General features: G+C 41.6%; 1 protein-coding gene across 1 annotated transcript; it reads left to right on the top strand.

Annotated features, from left to right (window-relative positions):
- Window positions 1-205: 205 nt before the first annotated feature.
- Window positions 206-12,254, top strand: ptprr (protein tyrosine phosphatase receptor type R). The gene is made up of 8 exons (XM_034679278.1): window positions 206-394; window positions 1,809-1,893; window positions 2,961-3,043; window positions 6,036-6,173; window positions 6,262-6,372; window positions 6,459-6,616; window positions 6,706-6,819; window positions 8,681-12,254. The coding sequence occupies exons 1-8, from the start codon at window positions 236-238 to the stop codon at window positions 8,772-8,774; spliced, it is 942 nt and encodes a 313-aa protein (XP_034535169.1). The 5' UTR covers window positions 206-235; the 3' UTR covers window positions 8,775-12,254.
- Window positions 12,255-12,519: the final 265 nt, after the last annotated feature.

Raw genomic sequence — 12,519 nt, 5'->3', positions numbered from 1 at the left:
ATCAGAGCACACCTTCTTGTCCGTGGTTATCTTCCTCTTCTGAAAACTAACCGTCACAAAACGATCTTTCTTTTAAAATATTTTCTTTTGATTCTGTCTAAAAGTTATTTTTACATCAACCTGTTTTAAGTTCTGGAAATGTTCTTCTACTTCAAACTTCTTCTTTTTCCCTCTCTCCTCGCTGTTCCTTCCTGCTCCTTTCAGACGAGGCTCAAACGTCTCTCTGGTTTTGGACATGTCGGCTCTCGGCTCTGTGGAGCCCCTGAATGTTACCGTGGTAACCCCCAGAGAGGCGGCAGCCAGAGAGTATCTCCTGTCGGCCGGTCGGCCATTGACACGACAGCAGCTCCGTGACATCGTCAACAACACACACAAACTGCACGCAGAGTTTGCTGTAAGTAGTGACCGTTTAAAATCCCGGATTCATTGAGACAGAAGGTCACAGGTTCAAATCCCTCACACCGAAGCACCGAGAGCGGCCCCAGATATGTTCATGATTCCATGTGATGACAGGACTGATTTCTACTTTAAGGAGCTCAGCTTCAACGATTACTTCAAATATCTAAATTCTTGACCAGTCGTAGAATAGAAAACAAAAACGGTTTACTAAATTATGGGATTCCACAAATCCCAAAGAGTCTGTGCTGAAGGGTTAGGGTTAGGGTTAGGGTCAGGGTTAGGGTCAGGGTCAGGGTCAGGGTTAGGGTCAGGGTTAGGGTTAGGGACAGGGTTAGGGTTAGGGTCAGGGTTAGGGTTAGGGTCAGGGTCAGGGTTAGGGTCAGGGTAGGGACAGGGTTAGGGTTAGGGTCAGGGTCAGGGTCAGGGTTAGGGACAGGGTTAGGGTTAGGGTCAGGGTTAGGGTTAGGGACAGGGTTAGGGTTAGGGCTAGGGTTAGGGTTAGGGTCAGGGTTAGGGACAGTGTTAGGGTTAGGGTTAGGGTCAGGGTTAGGGTTAGGGACAGGGTTAGGGTTTGGGCTAGGGTTAGGGTTAGGGTCAGGGTTAGGGTTAGGGACAGGGTTAGGGTTAGGGTCAGGGTCATGGTTAGGGTCAGGGTTAGGGTTAGGGACAGGGTTAGGGTTAGGGTTAGGGTCAGGGTTAGGGTTAGGGCTAGGGTTAGGGTTAAGGTTAGGGTTAGGGTCAGGGTTAGGGTTAGGGACAGGGTTAGGGTTAGGGTTAGGGTCAGGGTCATGGTTAGGGTCAGGGTTAGGGACAGGGTTAGGGTTAGGGCTAGGGTTAGGGTTAAGGTTAGGGTTAGGGTCAGGGTTAGGGTTAGGGCTAGGGTCAGGGTCATGGTTAGGGTCAGGGTTAGGGTTAGGGTTAAGGTTAGGGTCAGGGTCAGGGTTAGGGTTAGGGTCAGGTTCAGGGTTAGGGTTAAGTTCAGGGTTAGGGTTAGGGTCAGGGTCAGGGTTAGGGTTAGGGTTAGGGTTAGGGTCAGGGTCAGGGCTAGGGTTAGGGTCAGGGTCAGGGTCAGGGTTAGGGTTAGGGTCAGGGTCAGGGTCAGGGTTAGGGTTAGGGTTAGGGTCAGGGTCAGGGTTAGGGTTAGGGTCAGGGTCAGGGTTAGGGTCAGGGTTAGGGTCAGGGTCAGGGTCAGGGTCAGGGTTAGGGTCAGGGTTAGGGTTAGGGTCAGGGTCAGGGTTAGGGTTAGGGCTAGGGTTGGCATCAGGGACTTTTTGTTTGTCAGATCCTTTACAGGTGATATGAAAACCTGAGGCTGTGGAAGGTTTCACTCATTGAGATTATTTACAGTTGGAGGATTTCTGCTTTCAGACCCTTCTAACACTGAACCTCATTTCTCTGTTTGGACGCAGGAAATCCCCATGAACTTCATCGACCCCAAAGAGCTGCACATCCCAAACCACGGGACCAAGAACAGATACAAGACCATCTTGCCCAGTGAGTACTGTGTGTGTGTGTGTGTGTGTGTGTGTGTGTGTGTGTGTGTGTGTGTGTGTGTGTGTCTGTGTTTCTGTGTGTGTGTCTAAAAAGTAATCATTGTGTTGCTATGAGACAGTAACAGTTTCAGAGCCGGCATCTTTTATTATGTGGGCGTGGCTTAAGGTCAAAGGCCAACAACGCCAAGGACAGCTAATATCGCACCTCCCTCTCTCCTGCCTACTCAGACACACTAAATACACACTTAATACACACTAAATACACACCTAATACACACTGAATACACACTACATACACACCTCATGGACACACACACTGGAACAATATGTTTTCCTTAGCACAGTTTGTTCTCACTCAGCAGGCGAGCTCTCAGCCTGATTAAGACCTTATGTAACACACACACACACACACACACACACACACACACACACAGAGAGAGAAAGTAATCGGTGTGTGCGCTCATGTCTTGGAGAGGGGGCAGGGTTATCAATACAACAGCAAAGGAGGGGGGTGCTTCTTCCTTCCTTCCGGCCAATCAGGGCGAAGGAATGTGCACCTCAGGCTCCTCACCATCAAACTCCTCTCATAGTTAACCTGTATAGTGATAGTTAACCTGTATAGTGATAGTTAACCTGTATAGTGATAGTTAACCTGTATAGTGATAGTTAACCTGTATAGTATAAGTTAACCTGTATAGTGATAGTTAACCTGTATAGTTATAGTTAACCTGTATAGTTATAGTTAACCTGTATAGTGATAGTTAACCTGTATAGTGATAGTTAACCTGTATAGTGATAGTTAACCTGTATAGTTATAGTTAACCTGTATAGTGATAGTTAACCTGTATAGTGATAGTTAACCTGTATAGTTATAGTTAACCTGTATAGTGATAGTTAACCTGTATAGTGATAGTTAACCTGTATAGTGATAGTTAACCTGTATAGTGATAGTTAACCTGTATAGTAATAGTTAACCTGTATAGTTATAGTTAACCTGTATAGTGATAGTTAACCCAAATATAAATCCTCCTTCCTTCACCAACCTTCTCTCCTTGCTGCCTTTCCTAGACCCTCATTCCAGAGTGATCCTAAAGTCCAAGAGCTGCAACGACCTGCTGCTGAGCTCCTACATCAATGCTAACTACATACGGGTGAGTAAACTCCAGGCAGAGCTTTCACTGTAGAACTTATAATGTCTCAGAGTTTATGGTCAAGGTAAAAGGAGGTCTCATCAGATCTGATTAGTGGGTTAAGTCTTCATCTTTGTTAGTCATTGAGACCCTTCTCTTTAAGTTTCAGGTGTTTTTCAGGGATGTATAAATTGTTCAAACCGTCACTCATTCCTACACCTTTCCGTTTAGTACATTTTGACGAAACGTATTGAATAGTCTCTAAACCTGACAACAAACTCAACAATCACTTCACTCATCTGGGATGTCAACACTTTTTCCCTCTGGTTTCCTTTTTAACACACTCTCATACAGATACACACACACAGTTACACACTCGCAGTGAAAGTACACTCCTGCAGAAGTGTGTAGGGTCGCTGTCAGACTCTGATACAATAGACTCTCTTCCTGTCTGGAAAACAGTTTAAACAGGAGCGAGCAGAGGCTTCATCCTACTGTACAACTCAGAGAGTGTTCAAGACTGTAAACACATTCACGTTACAGAGACGTGGAAATAAAACAGATCATGACTTCCTGGGATGCATCTGAAAAGACGGAGTCCACCTCCATTCAACAAACAAACATTGTAGACGTAGTTTTCTTCTCCTCTTGAGGACAGACCTGACAAAGCTTGACTTTGGACTTTGGACTAATCTGCATCATGATGTTGTTATTTCAGCAAACCGAAGACCCGTTAATCACAAGAACATCAGTTTCTGTTTCAGGTTCATACCGCTGAAGGAAGCCAGAGGGAAGCCTCTGTGGAACTGTTTACAGTGAAGCTGAGACTCAACACTGTTTACAGTGAAACTGAGACTCATCACTGTTTACAGTGAAACTGAGACTCAACACTGTTTACAGTGAAACTGAGACTCATCACTGTTTACAGTGAAACTGAGACTCAACACTGTTTACAGTGAAACTGAGACTTATCACTGTTTACAGTGAAACTGAGACTCATCACTGTTTACAGTGAAACTGAGACTTATCACTGTTTACAGTGAAGCTGAGACTCAACACTGTTTACAGTGAAACTGAGACTCATCACTGTTTACAGTGAAACTGAGACTCAACACTGTTTACAGTGAAACTGAGACTTATCACTGTTTACAGTGAAACTGAGACTCATCACTGTTTACAGTGAAGCTGAGACTCAACACTGTTTACAGTGAAACTGAGACTCAACACTGTTTACAGTGAAACTGAGACTTATCACTGTTTACAGTGAAACTGAGACTCATCACTGTTTACAGTGAAACTGAGACTCAACACTGTTTACAGTGAAACTGAGACTCAACACTGTTTACAGTGAAGCTGAGACTCAACACTGTTTACAGTGAAACAGAGACTTATCACTGTTTACAGTGAAACTGAGACTCAATACTGTTTACATTGAAACTGAGACTCAACACTGTTTACAGTGAAGCTGAGACTCAACACTGTTTACAGTGAAGCTGACACTCAACACTGTTTACAGTGAAACTGAGACTCAACAGTGTTTACAGTGAAGCTGAGACTCAACACTGTTTACAGTGAAACAGAGACTCATCACTGTTTACAGTGAAACTGAGACTCATCGCTGTTTACAGTGAAGCTGAGACTGAACACTGTTTACAGTGAAGCTGAGACTCAACACTGTTTACAGTGAAATAGAGACTCATCACTGTTTACATTGAAACTGAGACTCAACACTGTTTACATTGAAACTGAGACTCAACACTGTTTACAGTGAAGCTGAGACTCAACACTGTTTACATTGAAACTGAGACTGAACATTGTTTACAGTGAAACTGAGACTCAACACTGTTTACATTGAAACTGAGACTGAACATAGTTTGCATTGAAACTGAGACTGAACACTGTTTACAGTGAAACTGAGACTGAACACTGTTTACAGTGAAACTGAGACTCAACACTGTTTACATTGAAACTGAGAATGAATACTGTTTACAGTGAAACTGAGACTCAACACTGTTTACAGTGAAACTGAGACTGAACATTGTTTACATTGAAACTGAGACTGAACACTGTTTACAGTGAAACTGAGACTGAACACTGTTTACAGTGAAACTGAGACTGAACATTGTTTACAGTGAAACTGAGACTGAACATTGTTTACAGTGAAACTGAGACTGAACACTGTTTACAGTGAAACTGAGACTGAACATTGTTTAAAGTGAAACTGAGACTCAACACTGTTTACAGTGAAACTGAGACTGAACACTGTTTACAGTGAAACTGAGACTGAACACTGTTTACATTGAAACTGAGAATGAACACTGTTTACAGTGAAACTGAGACTGAACACTGTTTACAGTGAAACTGGGACTGAACATTGTTTACAGTGAAACTGAGACTGAACATTGTTTACAGTGAAACTGAGACTGAACATTGTTTACATTGAAACTGAGACTGAACACTGTTTACAGTGAAACTGAGACTGAACACTGTTTACAGTGAAACTGAGACTGAACACTGTTTACAGTGAAACTGAGACTGAACACTGTTTACAGTGAAACTGGGACTGAACACTGTTTACAGTGAAACTGAGACTGAACATTGTTTACAGTGAAACTGAGACTGAACATTGTTTACATTGAAACTGAGACTGAACATTGTTTACATTGAAACTGAGACTGAACACTGTTTACAGTGAAACTGAGACTGAACATTGTTTACAGTGAAACTGAGTCGTGTGATGCTAACCCCTGCTTACACCAACATTAGAAGAAGTTGGCATCTGTTCGTAGAGATATAATGGCCTAGTGGTCTAAGCGCCCCACATACAGAGGCTATAGTCCTCGTTGTAGAGGTTGCTGGTTCAGATCCCGGCCTGCAGCCACTTGCTGCATGTCTTCCCCCGCTCCCCACACCCCGTCTCTCTACAGCTGTCCTATCCTAAAGGGAAAATATGCAGTTTTTAAAGTGTAAAGAAAAGGGGATGACACTGTTTTGTGATTGGCTCTTGTCTCAGGGTTACCTAGGAGACCAGAAGGCATTCATCGCCACTCAGGGTCCGATGGTGAACACAGTGAATGACTTCTGGCAGATGGCTTGGCAGGAGGAGTCTCCCGTCATCGTCATGATCACCAAACTGAAGGAGAAGAATGAGGTAACGTTTAAGATGCCCGACAGTAGATGGAGTCAAAGACAAACACTAAGACTGTGATGAACGCTGATCAGAACTCGTGTCTCTGCAGAAATGTGTTCTGTACTGGCCGGAGAAGAGAGGGATCTATGGGAAGGTTGAAGTTTTAGTGAACAGCGTTACAGAGTGTGAACACTACACCGCACGCAGCCTCACACTCAAGGTACACACACTTTCAAAATGTAGGATGTAGAGAAGGTTCCCTCGTCTCTACAGTTTGAATGAACAATGGTTCCTGTTTTTGTTCAGTGTGGGAATCAAACCCGCGTGCTGAAGCATTACTGGTACACATCGTGGCCCGACCACAAAACCCCGGACTCAACGCTGCCGCTGCTGCAGCTGATGGCTGACGTAGAGACGGACAGACGGGCGGCTGCCGCCAAAGGGCCGGTTATCGTCCACTGCAGGTATGGAGAGAAGAAGACTGTTAACTGACCTCTTAACTACAACTGAGATTAACAGAGATAACTCCATTTCCCATGCTCCTCTGCTGCAGTGCCGGGATTGGTCGAACAGGCTGTTTCATCGCAACAACGATAGGCTGTCGGCAGTTTCAGCTCGAAGGATTGGTGGATGTTCTTAGCATCACCTGCCAGCTCAGAGCTGACAGGTAACATACACACACACACACACACACACACACACACACACACACACACACACAGACAGACAGACATACACACACACACACACACACACACACACACACACACACAGACAGACAAACATACACACACACACACACACACACACAGACAGACAAACATACACACACACACACACACACACACACACACACACACACAGACAGACAAACATACACACACACACACACACACACACACACACACACACACACACAAACATACACATACGCACACACTCCATGGTTGCAAAAATTACAAGGACATTAAAGGACAGATGATCGAAGAAGTTAAAGTTCCCACTTATCGGTTTGTTAACCATCTTCATGCATATCCACAGACATGACTCTGTAGTGGAAGTCACTGTATTATAAACAGTCATGACTCTGCAGTGGAAGTCACTGCATTAAACACAGACATGACTCTGTAGTGGAAGTCACTGCATTATAAACAGTCATGACTCTGTAGTGGAAGTCACTGCATTAAACACAGACATGACTCTGTAGTGGAAGTCACTGCATTAAACACAGACATGACTCTGTAGTGGAAGTCACTGCATTAAACACAGACATGGCTCTGTAGTGGAAGTCACTGCATTAAACACAGACATGACTCTGTAGTGGAAGTCACTGCATTAAACACAGTCATGACTCTGTAGTGGAAGTCACTGTATTATAAACAGTCATGACTCTGCAGTGGAAGTCACTGCATTAAACACAGACATGACTCTGTAGTGGAAGTCACTGCATTATAAACAGTCATGACTCTGTAGTGGAAGTCACTGCATTATAAACAGTCATGACTCTGTAGTGGAAGTCACTGCATTATAAACAGTCATGACTCTGTAGTGGAAGTCACTGCATTAAACACAGACATGACTCTGTAGTGGAAGTCACTGCATTAAACACAGACATGGCTCTGTAGTGGAAGTCACTGCATTAAACACAGACATGACTCTGTAGTGGAAGTCACTGCATTAAACACAGACATGACTCTGTAGTGGAAGTCACTGCATTAAACACAGACATGGCTCTGTAGTGGAAGTCACTGCATTAAACACAGAAATGACTCTGTAGTGGAAGTCACTGCATTATAAATAGACATGACTCTGTAGTGGAAGTCACTGCATTAAACACAGAAATGACTCTGTAGTGGAAGTCACTGCATTAAACACAGACATGACTCTGTAGTGGAAGTCACTGCATTAAACACAGAAATGACTCTGTAGTGGAAGTCACTGCATTAAACACAGACATGACTCTGTAGTGGAAGTCACTGCATTAAACACAGACATGACTCTGTAGTGGAAGTCACTGCATTAAACACAGACATGACTCTGTAGTGGAAGTCACTGCATTATAAACAGTCATGACTCTGTAGTGGAAGTCACTGCATTATAAACAGTCATGACTCTGTAGTGGAAGTCACTGCATTAAACACAGACATGACTCTGTAGTGGAAGTCACTGCATTAAACACAGACATGACTCTGTAGTGGAAGTCACTGCATTATAAATAGACATGACTCTGTAGTGGAAGTCACTGCATTATAAACAGTCATGACTCTGTAGTGGAAGTCACTGCATTAAACACAGACATGACTCTGTAGTGGAAGTCACTGCATTAAACACAGACATGACTCTGTAGTGGAAGTCACTGCATTATAAATAGACATGACTCTGTAGTGGAAGTCACTGCATTATAAATAGACATGACTCTGTAGTGGAAGTCACTGCATTATAAATAGACATGACTCTGTAGTGGAAGTCACTGCATTAATGTATAATTGGTGACAGTGTTGTTTTATACCCTTAATGTCTCTGTGCAGGGGAGGTATGATCCAGACAGGTGAGCAGTACGAGTTTGTCCACCACGCCTTGAGTCTGTACGAAGTCCGCCTCTCTGCAGAAACCGGCCCATGAGTAGGACCAGCCAACCGAACACGCCGTGTTGACTTTAACCAGAAGGTGTGCTGACATCTCCTCTGAAGATATGATTGTTGAGATTTGGAGATCCTTGAGGATTATGGAAACTCTGATGGAGGTGTTTTAAGTTTGATTGACATTTGGACAACCAGTAAAGCTTGTTGTGGGCGGAGCCTGTGGAGCGAAAGAGGAAAGGTACTTTTCTGAAAAGGGAATGTCTCCGCTCTTCTTCTGCTGTTTTTTCTTTGTGTGTTTTTGGCGAGTAGTTCTTCTGAGGAAATCAAAGAACCTGCCAACTTCACCCCTCCTAATCAATGACTGTCAGAGCGTGTCGTCTTTAATCAACCAGACTGTTGTATAACTGTTTCCTGCCATGGAGACGTAGATGTAGTTCGACTGGAATCGATGGTACATTGTTCAATAACACTGCTGTGTTTTTGTGTCTTATAGAATTTTACAATTATTTTGTAAAGTGGTGTTCTGGTAGAAAACCTAAAATCTAAAAAAAGACTGTTAGCTGGTTTCACTTTTGGTAAAACTCCTTTATCAACGTTGAGCCAAACCTAGCTGAGCTCCTTTGTGACTTCAGTACTCCCCATCCAGAGCTTTGGGAAAGATGATAATTCTTACTTCTTGGCTGCCATCATTTTTATTTTTGTAAAAGTTTTTATTGTTTCAAAATGTTTTGTACCACTACAACTTGTTTAAAAATTCTCAGAGACTCTTAACATCTAAGTAAATGGTTAGCTTGGAATGCTAACGAGTGAAAGTAGCATTGGTTTTTACTGCCTTCATGCTAACGCCACTTCTTGCGAAACAGACGTTCGTGAGTGGATGAGCCATTGCTATAGCTAGCCAGATGACAAACTGCCAAGACCCATTTGATAACCTATTAAGAGAGATTAAGTGCAGATTATTACTTAGATTAAAAATTAACTCCATAATCTTTATTTCCATCATTTGGCTCTTTTTTTTTTTTCTCCACCAAAACTTTCGGAGCACCAAAGTCACAAACAGAGCTACCTTTAGCCATAGCTCAGATGCTAAAAGCTAACACACCAATGCAATGATAAATAAGCTCCTGCTCAGCTAGCCATCGTAGTCCAGTAATCTAATAGAAGCTAGCTCTAGCTTTAATGTTCAGTGTTGATGACATGTCAATATAGAGGCGCTAACCTACATTAAAAGCTTTTGCTAATACCAGCTTGCTATGCTATCATAATATTTAGCTAACACAATCAAATCTATTCCTTGTAATTGATAATTTTTCCTCAATAATGTTTATAATTTTCAACATGTCCAGCCTCTACGTCGTTTCAGATGGATTATGAGAGCTGTAGCTTTGAATGCGATCACAGTAGATTTTAATCTTTATAAAAAAAATGATGAAGGTCATAAAGAATCCGTTCACACCATCAAACTTTATCTTTTAGAAAGATCATCAAACACTTACAGAGAGTGGAACTCAAAAAACTGTTGTAGCACTTTTTTCTGTTGCCAACTAATACAGGCGATTTAACTTAAAAGTCATTACATTCTTATTAAAGTCATCTTTTTAATTTGACAACTACAAAACAAATTCAGCAGAGACTAAATTTAATTTAAAACAAATATCTCACAGCTTGCTCTCAGAGTTTACATTATAGGACAGATATTCCCCTGTTTTTCAAAATGTTGCTTTATACCAAAAATGTGAAATATTTTCGTCATCTCATCGTTGTGCTGGTGTAAATTATGTTATTTAGTGAGTGTGTTATATCGGTGAAGAAATAATAACTTTATTTTTATACAGTTTTTACATGTTTTGATGTGTTTAGCAGCTATGAGACTTTTGACATGAAGAATCTCTTAATGAAGCCTCATCATCCTCAAACCATCAACTTACCAGGAGCAGAATCAAAACAGAGCCAAAAATTTAAAGTTGAAACAATCTGACATCCAACAGTTAAAGCGTCCGAAACTTAAAGGCAATACGTTTGAAAATTACAAGAAATATTGAATGTTCAGATGTTATTATTTTAAATGTATGCCTTTACTCTTAATGTTATTACTCATTATATTACTGTTTTATTCAATATTACAACTTTATTCTGCTAGTAGAGACATTCTTAATATATTACAATTTTATTTTTCAAAATGTAAAACTTGGTATTGTAAAATTTGGATAAAGTATGACTTTATTTTTGCCATAACAACTTTATTCTTACTTCTATTCGTAATATGATGTATTTAATATTACAACAGCAAATGTTAGACTTGTCTTCTTCGGGACGGATATTCAGCGTAGTGACCAAAACATATGAAATGCCAAAATGTTCTCCTCTTCTAAGGGAAAGTTTATTTTATGTCCAACAAAGAGACATTTTTGAGTCTTTTATGAGTTCCTGGTGTGTTGCCTGGTTTTAGAGATCCGATGTCTCTACGTTAATGCCAGTAATGAAGAACACTCGTCGAATGAATGAATGAGAAAACATTGTGCAGTAAATGTCAAAGTGCTTTTACATCAAATGTGGGCAGTAATGTTTCAAATCATGGACCTCAAACTTGGAGCTCTTGCTGCTAAAACCAGAGACGTCAGGACCGAACGGAAGATGGACAATAAACAAGAGAAACTCTGAATTCTTTTTCTAATGACAATTATTTTCTATTTATTCTTCTTCTTGTGATACAATCGAAGGACGTCTTTGTCTACGTGTCCGACATGAACCTGATTTACACCTCAGTCAGGTCAGAACATGGATCCATTACTCATTGAATAACGGTTTAAAACCCACAACATTAAATTTGATATGGACTTCATTTCCAGTTTGAACTGACTGAAGTGAGCCGGCCTCCAACACACACTGCCTCTGACGTAGTATTGTGTATGTACAGTAGGTTCATGTCCTGTACTTTATTGTCCTCGACTGTTGATGGAGGTTAAAGGGACGCTACACATTTCAACTTCATAAAACTGAAAGTCTTTTCCTCACAGAGATGTAATGTACTGAGATGAAGAAGTAAAACAGGGAAAATGATCGGGTTGGTACTCTTGGTTTAAATGAACTCAAGGTGGTTTCCAGTGCCGTCTTCCTTTCTTCCGGTCCAGTCCGGTCTGGATCGTCTTATCAAACATGCAAAATAGTGGAAAGCATCTAACTCAATATTTGTGGCGCAACAAGCCTGTAATTGTAAGTAACACTTAATATTAGCGTTTATTTGAAGCAGTTTGTTAAAGAAACTTAAATAAAAGCTTCCTGCGTGTTCGGTATTTTTAACGACATGTTAGCGTCCCTTTATCTGCTGTGTGAGCTCTACAGAGTGCAGCTGATGCTAATACGTGTACGTGGTTTTTATCTGTATTACTAATCAACTTGAATGTTGTAACAGTCTGGAGCGTTCGCCACTGAGTAGTGCTGTAACCTCTTTATCTACTCTCTATGGTCAAATATATTGTTCCCTATAATCTGTACATAAACACAGGACATCAAACTCTGACTCTTGTTGTGTCTGACTCAAACTGATCCGTTCACGATGATTTAACGTAATAACTCTGTACAGTGAAGTTCCTCTGTTGGTAGATGAAACCAGGGTTCCCAGACTTTCATGTAATAAGAGAGAGTGAGACAAAGAGAGGAGGGGAGCAGGAAGGAAGGAAAGGTGTGGATGACTAAAAGTAGCCCCGACCAGCTGAAACAAAAGCACTTTGGCCTTTAAAAGCTACATAACCGAGAGTTACTCGAACTTCTGCGGGTCAGATTTA

This window comes from Notolabrus celidotus, unplaced genomic scaffold (genome assembly GCF_009762535.1).
Source record: "Notolabrus celidotus isolate fNotCel1 unplaced genomic scaffold, fNotCel1.pri scaffold_429_arrow_ctg1, whole genome shotgun sequence".
NCBI classification, from domain to species: domain Eukaryota; kingdom Metazoa; phylum Chordata; class Actinopteri; order Labriformes; family Labridae; genus Notolabrus; species Notolabrus celidotus.
This window is presented reverse-complemented; position numbering and strand designations above follow the sequence as displayed.